This window comes from Microtus ochrogaster, chromosome 6, assembly GCF_000317375.1.
Source record: "Microtus ochrogaster isolate Prairie Vole_2 chromosome 6, MicOch1.0, whole genome shotgun sequence".
In the NCBI taxonomy this organism is placed as follows: Eukaryota; Metazoa; Chordata; class Mammalia; order Rodentia; family Cricetidae; genus Microtus; species Microtus ochrogaster.
The window spans coordinates 82,787,102-82,803,644 of NC_022013.1; the positions used below are offsets into that span (position 1 = coordinate 82,787,102).

Below are 16,543 nucleotides of genomic sequence, written 5' to 3' on the forward strand. Positions count from 1 at the left end.
AATAAATAAATAAATAAACAAATAAATAAATAAAAATAAACTGTTTTCAGCACAGATCTCAGTATTCTGCACATCCACACTGTGTAAAGCGGATCTCCAGACACAACTCCCCTCTCCTTTGCCCTCCCCTCCAAGCTCCTGGTAGCCAACTTCCTATTTTATTTCTGTGAACTGTCTTCCTCAGATGCCTTGTAGGTGTATCCTTGTGACTGTCTTATCTCATTCAAATGTCTTTAAGGCTAAACCATGCTGTAATATGTAATGGGATTTTCTTTCTTTTAAATTCCATTCCAATTGCATTCATGTCAAATTTTGTTCATCAATTGGTAGACATTTGGCTGCATACACCCATCAGCTACTGTAAATGCACGGCTATGCCTATGCACTATGTCTTACAATTTTTTGGATGCATGCTTGGACTGGGACTGTTGAATCATTTAATTGTTCTGTCTTTAATATTTTGAGGAAATGCCTTTCTATTCTCCATATTTACAGTTCCAGCAGGAGCACATAAAAGTCAAAGAGATCACTGCCACATCCAGTGCTCCTCATAGGCACAAGTGTGAATGGGTGGGCCTTAGCCAACAGCTCTGCTTTGAGAAGTTTGGAACCTCTGGAGCCTAGAAGAAAGGAGCTACTGGTGTGGGTAGGTAATAATAATAATAATAATAACAATAATAATAATAATCCACTACTTGTTCCAGCCCAAGATTTTTGCTTCCTGATCTATCAGTGTGTGAACAAACTGTGTTGAAAACCCCTGCCTACAACCTTAGATCAATACCCCTGAAAGCATGAACCTAAATAAAGGTCCAATTTCATTCTTTTATATATGCTTATCCAGTTTCCCCAATACATGTATTGATTATTTGAACACAAATATATGCATTAATTTATGGGTCCTGGGTCCACATCCTGCATTCTGCAGCAACATCTTGCATCCTGAACCCAATCCTGCAACTTGGACCCACATCCTGCAACCTGGACCCATATTCTACATCTTGGACCCACAACCTGCATCCTGGATCCACCTTCTGCATCCTGGATCCCCATCTTGCATCCTGGATCCCATTCTGCATCCTGAAACTTCATCCAGCATCCTGGACCCCTATCCTATGTCTGGGACCAATTTATTCTATACCATTGATTTTTTTACAAAAAGATTTATTTTCATTTTAAAAGTATATGTGTGTGTGCATACATGAATTTGAGAAAAGTTGCCCACAGAGGCCAGAAGAGGGCATCAGAGCTCCTTGAGCTAGTGCTGCAGGTGGTTGTGAGCTGCCTGATGTCTGTGCTGGGAACCAAACTTGGGCCCTCTTCAAGAGCAATATATGCTCTTAACCAGTGAGCTCTTTCTAGCCCCCACTAATCTGTTTTTTTTTAAAAATATTTATTTATTTATTATGTATACAATATTCTGTGTGTATGCCTTCAGGCCAGAAGAAGGCACCAGACCCCATTATAGATGGTTGTGAGTCACCATGTGGTTGCTAGGAATTGAACTCAGGACCGTTGGAAGAGCAGGCTATGCTCTTAACCTCTGAGCCATCTCTCCAGCCAACTGATCTGTTTTAATGTGACTATAATCTATTCCATAGCAGGGCAGTTTTCTAACATGTTTTGAAATGAGAAAATAGGAGACATCCACTTTAGTGCTCCTTTAAAAAGCGTATCTCGAGGTAGAAACTTATTTTGCGGATCTGAGATCCTTCTGTTTTAGATGTTTATTTTTTAAAATGTTTGATGTGTGTGTGTGGGGCGTCTACCTGCATGAGGATATGTGTTTGTGTGTGCAGGTGCTGGCAGGCATGGTCTCCATGCAACTGGAACTATAGGCAGTTGTGAGCTGCCTGATGTGGGCACTAGGAACTGAACTTGAGTTCTCTGCAAGAAGAGTATATGCTCTTAACTGTTGAGTCATGTCTCCAATCCTGAGATCTTCCTGTTTTTATTCATTTAGAGTCAGACATTTCCCTTTAGCGTTATTTTTGCTACATCACAGGGCTTAAAAGATTCAATCATTAAGTGACTGTCCTGTGTGTTTCAGATAGCATCTCATCACTTTATTGTTGTGAAGAGATACTGTGACCAAGCCAACTCTTATAAATAAAACATTTAATTAGGGGCTTGCTTACAGTTTTAGAGGGTTAGTGCATGGTCATCACGGAAGGAAATAGACAGGCATAGAGATGGAGCAGTGGCTGAGAGCTTTATATCCTGATTACCAGGCAGAGAGACAAACAGTGAGCCTGGCATAGGTTTTTGAAACCCCAAAGCCCACCCTGAGTGACATGGCTAATCCAATAAAGCCACACCTCCAAATCCTTCCCAAACAATTCCACTGAGGAGCAAGCATTCAAACATGAACCTCTGGGCACCACAGATAGGCATGCTTTGTGGCTCAAGTTTCCAGTAGCAAGGGTAGAAACATTGTGCAGGAAGGGGCCTGATGGCATCGTAATCAATATGTGTGTCTCTCTTCACCATGACAGATGGCATTGTAACCAATGTGTGTGTCCCTCTTCACCACCATGATGGATGGCATTGTAACCAATGTGTCTGTCTCTCTTCACCACCACTAGATAGCCTGCTTCACACTAGGCCTACCATAATTTAACTGGCTATGATTTATTTTTTTATTCACTTACTCAAAAATGACTTGGGAGGATCACGAGTTCTAGGCTAGCCTGACTGTGTAGTGAAATGTTTTCCCACAAACACATGAAGAACCTGATAACTGCGTGTTCACATATTAGTGAGGCCGACATGGAATCTGACCTTAAGTGCAGAAGTAAATCTCAAAATCTTTTTGTATTTACAAGGAAGCATATTTCAGTGTCTGTTATTAAATCATATCCAAAGAAATTATTTTAACTTACTATTCAGTCGAGGCTTGGATAGTAGCATATTTTTAATATTTATCAAAATGTCAGAATATAAAAAGATGTTCCATTCTTCTTCTGGTAGAAATCCTATGTTACTGGCCATCAGACGGTCGCTGGCATTATCTCTCATGATTGTGGTGCAAAGCCGGAAGGAGAAGCAGAGTTTATGCTCGTTAAATAGAGCTGAAGAGACCACCTACAGAAACAACAACAGTTACCGCAGCCCAAGAGGCAGGGCCGGGAAAATTCGCGGTATAAGGATGGCTTACCCTAAACACGTTTCTTGTCAGCACGTCGATTGCATGTTTAGTATTCTTGGTCAAGGGATTTTCCAGATTCTGCTGATTCGAGACACTCATCTCATCGGCTTTTTCCTGAGCTGTTTCGTCCGTTTGCCAATCGGGCTTTTGTTCTTTGGTTTTGGAAACTGTAGAGAAAACGAAAACCTGCCGGAACCACTCCAGGGAGAATTGGTACATGTGCTCCACCTGCGTGAGGCTGGTCAGCACGAAGTAGAGCAGGGCGCCCCGTGTGGCTATGGGGAGGTAGTTCTTGCGAATCGCTCCAATTTCACGTTCTGCTTTCTCTGTTTCTTTGATACGTTTGGAAATTTCATTTGAAGTCATTTTGGATTTTCTTAGGGTTTCTACAATTTCTTCATCATCTAATACACTTCCTAAAAATTAACAAAACATGAATTTGAACAAAAAACCTTTGAAATGGGAAGTAGCTGTTTCCTGCTCTGGGCACTGCATGAGTTTTTACTGTGGCTTCTTATTGTTTTTTTGTCCAGATAGGTTCTTTTTCTTTTAATTGTAAAGCAGAGTTGGAAATTTTATTAATAAATTTTAATTTAGACTAAAACATTAGGCTTAGGAGAAAAAGAGGAGCCCAGAAAAAGTAAAGGCAGACTGAAGTGTGGGCGTGGACTTCAGGGAAGGGTCACTAAGATAGTTTTAAAATGATTAATAATATTTCTTTTTTTAAAAATACTTTATCTATTCCTATTTATGTACATTGGTGTTTTGCTGCACTTATTTCTGTATGAGGGTGTCAGATCTTGGAGTTACAGACAGTTGTGAGTTGCTATGTGAGAGCTGGGAATTGAACCTGGGTCCACTGGAAAAGCAGCTCTTAACCGCTGAGCAATCTCTCCAGTCTCTAGGCTAATCATATTTCTAAGAAGCAGGGTTGACAGTATGCAGCAGGCCCCACTTCCCACTCCCTTTTCTTAATTCTGTTTGTGAATTCTATTTTTATCACTGGAATAAGTAACAATTCCATCATAAAGAATAAATTTAACTTATACACACACTCACGGACAGACATATATACACAGACACAGGCAGATCGGCAGACTGACAGACACAGAGACACACACATCCACACACACAGAGGTCGGGGATGTAACTCAGTGGTTGGAGTGTTTACCTGTATGCACAAGACCCTGGGTTTGATCCCTAGCTCCACCCACAGTAGCAAGCATGCTATTATGGGTGGGACTTACTCGTCCCAACTGGTTATCTGGTAGTAATGGAACCTTGGCACTTTTGGTACCAGTTCAGAAAATAACCTTATAGTTTTTTATTTTCATTTAGGTCTCCCGATCACACTCAGTATCTTCCTCACCTTCTGTTTTCTGGAGTAAGGTCAATGTTTTATCCTCCAGTTCCTCCAGAGTTATAGCATCAAGGGAAATACTCTCTAATAACTGGGCACGTTGGTTTTCCAAATGAGGAACTTCATGACTTACTACTGTCGATAAGAGCTGATCCTGCAAGCCCTGGAATGTTACCGTGAAGTTGATAATAGTAACGAAGTTATAAGCTGACGGAAGAAAGTGGGGGTTGTCCAGTTCTGTAGACAAGTACAGCCTAAAAGTGAGGAGGACACCAGTTATCCAAAGAACAGCAGAAGAATGAATGACATGATACCAAATGTTTAAATACTATAAACTGTATTTTTCTGGAAGTGAAGATTCATTTTTTAGTTTTGTGCTCAGTTCATGCCCCTGGTTTATACTATGAGAATAAGTCTGCATTTAATACTTTAAAAACAGCCGTGAATTATATCCTTGCTAGATTTAAGCCTAAGGCCAGGGTAAACACAAATGGTCAGAGTTTTGACGCCACTGGATCATTGTGAAGAATGGTTTCCACGGCTGAGGATGTAAAGCAGTGGGGGTTTGGAGTTACTGGACTTTCTGGTGGAAAGGCAGCCAGGGCATGGAGTTGGTGGGATAGGAGGGAAGGTGGTGGTTTAGAGCAGGCAGTAAGAAAGAATGAGATTCTAGGTCTTGTTTTTATAGCCACTAAGAAGAGCAGGGCTATGTCCACTCTACTTTTAAAAGGTGAGGCTGAGGCTTGGCCAGGGAGAGTGGAGATCTGTCCCCAAGTCTGTCTTTAAAGGCAGCACCCTCTCCCCATCTTCTGGGAGCTGTCCTTTCTGGGGATCAGTTGGCCAGTTACTGTGACTCCCCTGGCTCTGCCCACGAAGAGACAATGCTCTCACACAGCCCAAAGGCTTTCCCAGGAACTGTGTTTCTGTGGCCGCCAAATGTTCCCACAAAATAGCCCTTCATGAAGTTGCCTGGAGGGAGGAGGTGGCTTCCTACTGGGAGCCTCAGATTCTGGGCAGCTGAGAGAACAGTAGAGAAGCCTGCCAGGCAGTTTGGGGACAGGGACCTCAAAAATGAACAGTTCTGATTCTAGTCTTTGGCTAGAAGCCAGGAGTGGCCTTGGTTCTCATGGCACTTCTGATTCTGTCCTGGCACCTTGCTTCTTTCTCCAAGTTACCGAGGCACATGAACCCCCTGTGATGGGATAAGTGGTGACCTAGATGAGCCCCTATATAAGGATACTTCATGATGCCACAGCTTTGTGACCTGCTCTTGCTATTTGGGAACTCTGCTTGAGTCCTGTGTCTCTTGTGTCTCACCCAGAAACCCAGAATAAATTTCTCTCCAAAAATCACCCTTGCTGTTCTCCAATTTGTCTTGAATTCTGTCTGAATTCAAGAGACAAAGGGCCTCTAAGTGCACTCGCCCCAGTGGCTTTGGTGGACTGGATGTCAACTGTCGAGGAGCCCAGCCCTCCATGAGCTCATCTGATGTGAAGAAGTCTTCATTGGTAAGGATTCCACTTTCCCTCCTAGTGCTTCTACCTCCCTGGGCAAAATTTTCTTATTCGGAATTTTAAATATGAATTTATATGTGCGTGTCTAAAGACTGACTTCAGGTATTTTCTTCAAATGCTCTCGACCTTTCTGAGACAGTGTCTCTCAGTTGGCGAGGATGACAGACCACTGGACTCTCGGGACTGGCTCGTCTCTGCCTTCCCTGAGCTGACTACAGGGGCATGTCACCCTTTACACATGTGTGTTCCAGACCCGGGTGCTCATGCTTACACAGCAAGCACCGGCTGAGCCACCAGTCGCGGCTTGGTTTTTGTTTTGTAAAGCGGCCAAAGTTTATCATGCCTGTGTTGGTGTTGGTCAAGGGGATTAAATCAAACTCTTCTGGACTAAGTGGGCCAGGCTCTCTGGCCACAGCCTCCATCAGATACAGGCTGACAACATGGATCAAACTCACTCTCTGAAAATGGGTGACAGCCACAACCCATCAAACCCAATGCAATATTCATGATACAACTGCTCTTTTCCCTCAAGATCCCACTCTTCAGGATGATGCTATGTTCCTTATCTTAAAAACTAAAACACAGGACTGGATTTGACTATGAGAGACATCACCTGAAGTTTTCATTGTATTCAATCTCAACATCATCGATTCTGATGTAATAATGCCCTCTTTTCTGGCAAATATCCTTCTTTAGAATTGCCATCAAGCTGGGAGGGAATGTCTCAGGGGCGTTCTGAAAAAATCCAAGAGACGCAAATAAAAATCATCTTAAATCATAGTTGAGACCATCAGAGAAAGACAGGTGTAAGAGCGCTAAGCTATGTGCATGTGTGCACATATATAGTACACACATGTAAATATAATTATGCATATGCTTGTTTGACAAAGATCCTGGACACTTAAAGCTTCTCCCTTTATGTTCCTTGCACATAACAAGGGTTGCAGTAGAAAGAAGAGAAAGAAGGAATCAGGAGACGTCATCCAAAATACCTGCAAGAGGACACAGGCTCCCACTTGCATGGCGGTTTTAAGCATTTGGAGGTAACTGCTGTCTTCCGCGGAAATCTCTTGCAGCTGGGGCCCTTCCATTTGACGGATCCAGTGGAGTGCTTGTTTGTGTGGGTCAATCACCAGTGGCCACTGCTGGGTACTTTTCATCAAGATGGCATTTTCAGTTGAGTGCTGACCGAGAGGCAGCCCTTGATTATGCCATCGGCGGATCTGGAATGGAAACACTAGTCCAGAAACTTCTACATAGGCTTAGGTCCTGAAAAGGGGTCATGAAGGATTTTAAACAATCATTGTTTTAGACAAATAATCCTTGAAAGGAATAAGGGAACAAACAACTTAAAACAAGTTGGATTTTTGTCATGAGAGTGACGTACGACACTGTAGAAACAGAGCAGACAGCCAGGGACTAGGTTCCAGGACTCCCAGGCTCTAGGCACATAGGAAACAGGCAGCGCTGTGAAGACAGCACTGACCGCTGCAGCCCACCACCTTCTCAAGCACATGTGTTCATTACCTCATTAAAACACTCACACCTGCACTCTAGTTCTCAGATGGAGAAGCTGAAAATCCAGGGATGTGCCTTCGGCCACACCGTCAGAACTCGCCTTGGGCTACCTCTGCCTTGATGAGCCTCCCACTCTTTTCAGGACCCCATCTTTCCCCTCACTTCTGTCTCCCCACAGTCTTAGAAGTCGGTGGAGCCTGAGGAGGTGAGAGAGGCATAGGATACCAGGGACACTCCTGGCCGAAGGAGTGGAGCTTCTCTGGGAGAACCCATGGAGACTGAGTTTAGATGGAAGAAAGGGTCTTTCTCTTGCGGGAGGGTCAGCCTATGAGGAACGGTGTGCAGCTGAGTTCTGCGTGATGAGAATATAAAACCACCACGAGGAACCTGAGAAGAGACTTAAGTGTTCCTGTTGTTGGGTGGAGATGGCTGCCTGTTACCTATTAGCAGGGACCATTAATCTCCATCGATAACATTCAGCTACTTTTCTAGCTTCACGTTCCAGACTCTTCCACAGTCCTATAAAAGAATAGCATGGCGCCAGGTGGTGGCGGTGCATGCCTTTAATCCCAGCACTCGGGAGGCAGAGGCAGGGATCTCTGTGAGTTCGAGGCCAGCCTGGTCTACAAAAGCTAGTTCCAGGACAGACTCCAAAGCTGCAGAGAAACCCTGTCTCAACAAACCAAACCAAAAAAGCATGGTAGGTTGCTCACAGCAACAGTCTGCTCTCTGGTACCAACTACTGTCTTTGTCACACACACACACCCCTCCCCCTGCTGTGACGAAACCCCTTGACCAAGGTGACTTATAGGAGGAAGAGCTTAGTGACCGTCATACATCTATAGGGGTCGGGAATGGCAGTAAGCAGCAGGCCTGGTGGCCGGAACAGGAAGCTGAGCACCAGTCTCTTCAAATACAAGCTTGATGCAGAGAGAGCAAATTGGAGTAGCAAAGCCTTTTCCCCTCAAAGCATGTCTCCAGTGATGGACTTCTTCCAGCAAGGCTGCCTCTCTACACTTCTCCAAAACCTGCAACCAACTAGGGACTCAGTATTTAAATACATGAGCCCGTGGAGGACATCTCATTCAAACTACTTCAATAGGTCATCTGTTTTCTCGGTGTTTTTATTTTTTGAAATGTGTGATTAACTGGGCTGAGCAGGGAAGAGGAGAGGGGGAAGGACTGCACGAGCCAAGAAGGCCGAGATCATCACAAGGGAACCCACAGAATCAACCTGGGCTCATAAGGGCTCACAGGGGCTCACAGAGGCAGAACTGTAACCAGGGAGCCTGAGTGAGGCTGACCTAGGCCTTCTACATATGTATGACAGTTATGTAGCTTGGTCTACTTTGTGGGTCTCCTAATAGTGGGAGCAGGCCTGTCCCTAATTGGCTGGCTTTTGGGAACCTATTCTTCATATTGGGTTGCCTTGCCCAGCCTTACTAAGGGGAGGAGCTTAGTCCTTCCTCAGCTTCATGTGCCATGCTGACATGCTACATTGACACCCGTGGGAAGCCCGCCCCTTTCTGAACAGAAACAGAGAAGGGGTGGATTGGGGGATGGAGGGGTGGTGGAGGAAAGGAATGGGATGGGGGAGGGACTGATGTTGGGATGTAAAATAAGTGAATAAATTAAAAAATGTTTGCTTAATATTTGAAGTCATGTTATCAATAGACAAGTTTAGAATTATTAATATAGTTCTGGATAACCGAATCCGTTCCTAGTGCACAGTAAACTATGATGTTATTACTTCTTTCTGAGCCTTGGAGACTGGTTCATCTTCATTTGTAATCTGTGGGACATTTTCTACTTTTTAAAAAGTCCCCAGTCAAACGGTTGGAGAGCTGTCTGAGAGGATTGGAGCGCTGCCTGCAGAGCCTGAGGTTGCCGGTTCGAGTCCCAGGTAAGTCTGTAGTGTGTGAATGTGTCTGGGTTTCTGTGTATGAATGTCTCTGTGTCTGTGCTGTGTGCTGTGTGAATGACGTCTGCATGCATAATTAATTGGAAAAAAATAAAAAGTCCCCAGTCAAACGGTCAGAGAGCTGTCTGAGAGGATTGGAGTGCTGCCTGCAGAGCCCGAGGTTGCCGGTTCGAGTCCCAGGTAAGTCTGTAGTGTGTGAATGTGTCTGTGCTGTCTGTGTGCTGTGTGAATGATGTCTGCATGCATAATTAATCGGAAAAAAATAAAAAGTCAGCAGTCTTAATGTTTTAGATGTGTTCTTTCTAAATAACACGTGGCTTCTGGTTTGGGCTTTGGTGCAAACTATTATGTGCTCTTACAATTTTAGACTTATAATTGGAGCATTGAGTTTATACACATCTAATGCAGTCAATGATGTGTTTAGATGTTTAGTCATTGGGAAGCGGAGAAGCTGGTATTTCCTCATGAAACCTCGTAGGTTGTAAGGTCCATTTAACTGACCTAAAATGATGAGGATTAAATAATACTAGGCATTTATCCTTTTAAAAATCCTTTAAACATTCACAAAGGACTTACATAAATGGACAATAGATATCTATTGGAAAGTATAGGTCTGTGCGTTTGGCTGTGGCTATGAATGCACCCATGGTTCAATAACTAATTTTGTTACTGAAGGGAGTTTGAGAGAAACTGGCTAGATTCATTATGCCAGGGTGCTAGGATTACAATGGGAAAAAGAATATTTTGTGAATTTTATTAGAGAATGAGAAACAGGAGAGATATGGCAAATAGAGGTGTTCAATCTACAAGTTAAAGAATAAAAGGCTTCAGTATTTTCACTTGTCACTGTGATTTAGGGAAAACATCCATGCCCAACACACCCTCCTGCACACCAACCACCAACAAGTCACTTAATTGGATAATAGAATTATGCTACTACCTCATTTTTTTCTGCCATCACTTCCATTAAGGAAAATTTGGATGACAAGGAAATCTTGTGTTGCGTGCAGAAGCCCTCCCATTTCTGCATCTCTGGCTGGCGGAATTCTGGCGTTAAGACTCCGCTGTAGGCAATGGACGCGGAGGAAAGAAGTATGTCACCGCAGATGCCTTTCAGCTTCTGGTCTATTTCCTTGACTGTTTCTTGCCATCGAATCTAAATGTTAAAAGAATTCAGTTTATTGAGTTGACAATTCCTTAAATATTTATATGTTATGTGTGTGGTAGATATCTGTGGGCATGCACACACTGGGCATCCACCTTATTTGACTGTTTTGGGTGTGCAGGCGCAGGCTTGCAGTGGAGGTAGAGGAGGACCTCAAGTGTCCTGCTCCATCACTCTCTTCCAATATTCCCTTGAGGGTCTCTCACTGAACCTGGTTAGATTGATGGCCAAAACACCCTCAGCAATCCTCCTGTCTCTGTCCCTCACAGTGCTGGGGTTACATGCCTGCACAACAGCCATGCCCAGCTTTTTAACGTGGTTGTTGGGGACCTGAACTTAGATTCTCATGCTCACCCAGCCGTGTTCTTACCCACTAAGCAACCTCCCTAACCTACTTCTATTGCTATTATTTAATTTTTTGGAGACAAGGTCACTGAACTTGGAGCTCACCAACTGGGGCTATCCTAGCTGGCCAGCAAGTCCCCAGGACCCGCCGGTTTCTTCCCTTCAGCCCTGGGGGACTGATATACTTTTACATGGGTGCTGAGGACCCAAACTCAGTTCCTCATCCTCATGAGGCAAGCACTTTCCTCACCGAGTTCCCTCCCTAGCCTAATCCCATGAGATCATCTGAAAATGAACGGTCCCTGTGTCAGATCTATAATGGCCATCACTTTGACCACTCTCAGGTTGTATAAGGCCAGGATGGGCGTGGTGGCACCGGCCTGCAAACTTGGCACTCGAGAGGCTGACTCAGGAGTGCAGCCATCAATTCCAGGCCAGCAAGGGCGACAGAGCCCCAAGATGGCTTCACAAGGGGTTTTATCATCCACTGCTGGAAACTACCTGGCAATACTGTTTCTGATTGAGATCTAGAGAAGGTCTCATCTAGATAAAACAAAAAAATTCACTACAAAAAAAATCTTACCCTGCCCCTGCCAAGGAACAAAATTTTCTGTTAATGAGGCCAAGGCCCGCTTTGGCTGCATTGTGAGAACTGGTCACATAAAACAAGCAAACAAGATCACATTTTGTTATCGATGCTCTATCATCCCATGCTCACCATCTGCTGAATACATTCTCAATGGACACTTTATTGTGAAACTCTCACTTGGCACTTTACCATCCCATTAAAAAAATGCCATCGAGTCGGGCATAGTGACAGACATCTTTAGTCTCAGCAGGGAGACAGAGGCAGGTGGACCTGTGTGAGTTCAAGGCCAGTCAGAACTACATAGTGAGCCCTATCTCAAAATAAACAAAATAATAAACAAAATTAAAAAAAATGCCACTGATTTCATGTTTAGAGGAGGAAGTTGGAGTGTGGAAAGCATCGTGTGTTTGGTTGGTCGCTGGAGAGAGCATGGCTAACAGACATTCACCTCTCTAGGAGTCAAAGACCAGGAGTAATGCTGGTGCTCCTCTGCCCCCCAGAAGTCACTGGACTCTTAGGGACATCAGTTAAGTTTTGAGAATAGCAGTCTCCCTCTGGCTGGTAAGACTTTATCCCACAATCCCATTGCTGTCTTTGAAGAGCCTTCTACAATATATTCCCTCAAATAATTATAACAAAGTTATCTTTAGGATTTTGTAATATCCTTTGGGGTAGGTGAGGTGTAACTAAACCGAGATTTTAGCCAGCTTATTAGAAGTGAATTAGAAAAATTTAAAAATCAGATAAAAGGACTTAGACCAACAGAACAAAAGGTTTTTGCTTTCCGTTCTAATGCCGGCTTTTCTCTTTTGTCTACATCCAAACACTCAACCTGTGTTCTTCCAGGCTGGGAAGGGGGGGGGGAACCTCACAACGTGGCCGCTGAAAGCCCTGCCCCCATCACAGAGAAGTGTGCTGCTGTCTTCTTCTTGGCGACAGGAGAGAAGAGCCCTGACCAACAAGTGGACAGGATTCTTCTGCTTTACTGGAGTAGGACTCTTATCTAGATCTTTCTGGGCAGTGGGATACAGAAGCAGTTCTAGGTGTGTGATTAACAGGAGTGGAGGGCAAGGAGGGCAAGCAGATGCCTTGGGAACTAGGAAAGGAGATTAGAAGCTAAGGGAAGCCATGCCTTCTCGTCTTCCAGGACGGTTAGCAGGATGGACGCGCACTGCAGCCGCTTGGTGGCCAGCTTCTTCCGATAAGCCAGCTGTTGTTTCTCAGCAACAACATCTTTGTAGGATGTGTGTAAAAAATGTAAATGTTCTTCAATCTGAAAGACAAACTCATCATTGAGAAAACGTCTCTCTTTCTTGGTTTACACTTGTCTGACATTTCTCTTGCCTTAGCATGCAACCACTTCCCTTTCACAGCCTAGAAAAGCTCCCTACATAGGCTACATGAATGAGATGTACGCACAGAAGCAAGCAGGTCTCTCAGCCCTGGAGTACCGTGAAAAGCCGCCTGCTTTCTGCAGAAGCCCTTCCTGCAGTCCTAAGCATGGGCAGAGTCATCGTTTTCTAATTTATCTGTTCACATGGATAACTATGTCACAACTAAGTTATTCTCTAAAGAACATGCCTGAGGGCTGGGCACGTAGCTCAGCTGGTGGCATGCTTGCCATGCTGCAGACTATCTGGGTTTGATCTTCAGTGCTGTGTAAAACCAGGTGCATTGGCTCACACGCCTACACTCCGGAGCTAGAGGACTGAGGGGCCTAAGTCCAGGGTCATCCTCAGCTATGAAGAGAGCACATCTTAGGCTTCTGTTTCCAAAATAAATAGAAGAAAGAAAATGGCTGAATTTTTCCCACTCCAAATATGCCGAGCAGATCTGAGGAATAAACGAGTCAGGATGGAGGATGAAGTAAGTCTGAGAAAGCCCCTTCGTTACCTACAGGAAACACTCTTCGCTGCTGTTAAGGTTTGTGTATGAAATATTCTGCACAGGACCATGTGCTGAAGGCCTGTTCCCCAACATGCAGCAGTTAGGAGGGGTCACAAGCTTCAGCAGGTGAGTCCTAGAGGAAGGAAGTGACATCATTGGCAGCATGCCCTTTGAAGGGTCAAGGCCCCATTTCTTCTTACCACTCCTTCCTGCTTCCTATTTACGGTGCAGTGAACAAGCCCCCCCCTCCGCCCCATTTCCACCACGCTGTACTGTGTCTCATGGGCCCAAAGCATGCTGCTTCGGTCAAATGGCTATGGACCAAATCAAGAGTCAAAAAAGTTAATTTGATTATGCCAGATTTTTGAAATAATAAGCTAATATAAGAGGGTTTAGCATAGAATATTGAATATGGCATGGATATATAAATATATATAGATATAATTGTGCAGGCATGATATACAATTATGTAACATTTTATATATACATGTTATAATAGTATATACAGAATTGTATTTAGTTTGATCTGTAATTTTTCCTTATGATCTTTATAAAAGTATGAAACTAAATTTAAAAAAATTTATTTTGTAAAATAATATATATTATGGGCTGGAGATACAGTTCTGTGGTAGGATTAATTTTTAATTGTGTGTGTGTATTTGTGTGTGTGTATGTAGGTATGTGCACATCTATGCAGGTGCCCATGAGGGCCAGAAGAGAGCATGAGATCCCCTGAAGCTGACTGACACGGAAGCTGGGACCGGAACTCAGGTTCTCTGTAGAGTAATGATGACCCATCTCTGCCGTCCCGTCAGCCTCTTGTTAACACTTGGAGATGCTGTCCTTGCTGCATTTCTCCCATCTTCCTCACTACTTAAGATGCAGTTATTCAAGTACAGGGCATATCCAAGAAATTCAGCATACAGGCACGTGCTGGGCACTAGACTTCGTAAGGGGCGCTTTGATGAGGGCATGGGTGATTACTGAGGTCTAGGCCTGTTTCCCAGAGTTCTCTACAATTTTCAGAAGTATTTTCTCCATTATGGCCCTGATGGACAGAGGGTACATATTTGAAATAGAAGAAAGTATACAACAGGAGGACATTCCCATAAAAGGCATAAAGCCAATGGAGTCAACTATAGCTTGGGCGTGCGCCCAGCCGATACTGGTTAAACTTTTAATACACTGAAGTTACAAAGAGAGAAAGGTGTTGAGTTGGTATTATATGAAGATAATTAACACATGTCACGTCTGTATTATTTACTTAGTCCTCACAATCGGTCTCCTAACTGGACCATTATTTTTGGTTACTAAGTTCTACTGAGACAATGGCTTCTCCACACCCCGCCCTTGCCGTGCTGGGGGTGGGCTCTCAGGCCAACATGCTACTAGACAACACTCTGAGCAATACCCTCACCCCTGAGGTACCGGTTGACTTTCCTTGGCAATGTTATATACTTCTTAAAGGCAGTGAGGATTTAACAAGTAACAAAACAAAAACTTAGGACCCCAAAGCTTACCAGTTGCAAACCTCTTTGTTTTTCAGACAACCTTTGCTTTGCGATTCGAAGGACATTCTGAGCTTCAGCCACTTGTGCCTGCTTAGGGCCCACCACCTTCACGGGGGTCAAACATCCAGGGGTTAAACAGTTAGGCTTATGGTTTAAAATGTCTTGTGCTTGAGAGACACTTATAGAGATCAGTCTTTAAGAACAAATTTCCTGGAATTTGATATATGCACATAAGGGATACAGTTTGCTATGGACAAAATATTAAATCAAACAAATAGAAATGTAGCATAGCTTTCATAAAATATTTAAAAGAAACAATCTATGGGATTAACTCAGCATATGTAAACATATGAACGTCAGCAGGCATTCTTTTTACAGAGGGACCCGAGCTCTGCTAACTACAAATTACTCTAGGAGCTGTGGTGTCCCCTGCAGATCACAGGGCAGAGGAGGCAAGGAGTACCTTCTGAACTTCGTGGTAGTCATTCAAGGCTATAACCCACTGACACATGGAGCAACAAGCCACAGAAACCAGAGCAATCTTTTTGGGATTGAAATCAGGCAAATTTAAGATCTTCCTAAGCTTCAGGAACACCTAGGGAGAATGTATTACAAGCAACGTACGTTAGAACGAATGATTAATTCCCCTAACGATGATTTTCCTCTACCTCAACTGAAGACATTACAATTGTACCTAGGGGTCAAAGTGGCTGTAGATGGAGGGATGCTGACAGAAGTTTCTCTCCTGCCTGGTCCCACATGTTGGTGCCCGACATTGGGCACTAAATATGGCATAATAAATAAAAATTCAGAGACTGATATTGGGGTTCAACTTGAAGATCAGAAAAGCAAAACAGCCAGCTACTTACTCCTATCTATCTCAGTCAATAGAGCATGAGACTCTTAATCTCAGGGTTGTGGGTTTGAGCCCCATGTTGGGCACCAGAGGGAGTCTTTCTACTAAATATCTGTCACTGTCGCAGTGACTTTGCTAATATTTAAAAGGAACTTCTTCCTTCAATCCCTTGGTGCACTCTATTGTGAGGGGATGATGTCCTGCCCCCAAGTGGCCTATTGGCTTAATAATGCTATTTAATTTATAGTTAAGTATACATAATTCCTTATCTGCCTTTATGAGCCATAAATGGTATAGCATCTTTCTTAGACTTGGATTCCTTCCTGCTTTCTGGTTAGGCATCTCTTCTCTTGCCTGGGAACACCACTACTTTCCTGAATAACTCAGATGTTGGTGGTTCCTCCTAACCTGCCACTATTAATACGTTCTGATTGTTTTGAAGCTATTAGGCTTTTAATTACTGTTTTATAAGAGTGATTCTTTTTAGATGTATTTAAATAAAGCCACAGGGGACAGTATTTGTTAATTATTCATTAGAGAACAAGTTGTTATATTAATTCATGAATGAGTACCACCACTGGCATTCTGCCCAAAACTTCATCTTTCCTGTGTGCATCTCTGTGCTTCCCAGTGGCACAGACTACCATAACTCTGTGCTTCCCAGTGGCACAGACTACCATAACTCTGTGCTTCCCAGTGACACAGACTACCATAACTCTGTGCTTCCCA

General features: G+C 43.7%; 1 protein-coding gene across 1 annotated transcript in view; it reads right to left on the reverse strand.

Moving 5' to 3' along the window:
- Dnah14 (dynein axonemal heavy chain 14) overlaps nucleotides 1-16,543 on the reverse strand; it is a 229,533-nt gene that overhangs the window by 47,125 nt on the left and 165,865 nt on the right. The window contains exons 58-66 of the mRNA XM_013346965.1: nucleotides 15,422-15,553; nucleotides 14,968-15,063; nucleotides 12,693-12,833; nucleotides 10,402-10,617; nucleotides 7,015-7,245; nucleotides 6,636-6,757; nucleotides 4,518-4,762; nucleotides 3,158-3,564; nucleotides 2,883-3,084 (exon numbers count right to left, since the gene is read on the reverse strand). Coding sequence (XP_013202419.1) covers nucleotides 2,883-3,084; nucleotides 3,158-3,564; nucleotides 4,518-4,762; nucleotides 6,636-6,757; nucleotides 7,015-7,245; nucleotides 10,402-10,617; nucleotides 12,693-12,833; nucleotides 14,968-15,063; nucleotides 15,422-15,553 — 1,792 coding nt within the window. The remainder of the gene's footprint in view (nucleotides 1-2,882; nucleotides 3,085-3,157; nucleotides 3,565-4,517; nucleotides 4,763-6,635; nucleotides 6,758-7,014; nucleotides 7,246-10,401; nucleotides 10,618-12,692; nucleotides 12,834-14,967; nucleotides 15,064-15,421; nucleotides 15,554-16,543) is intronic.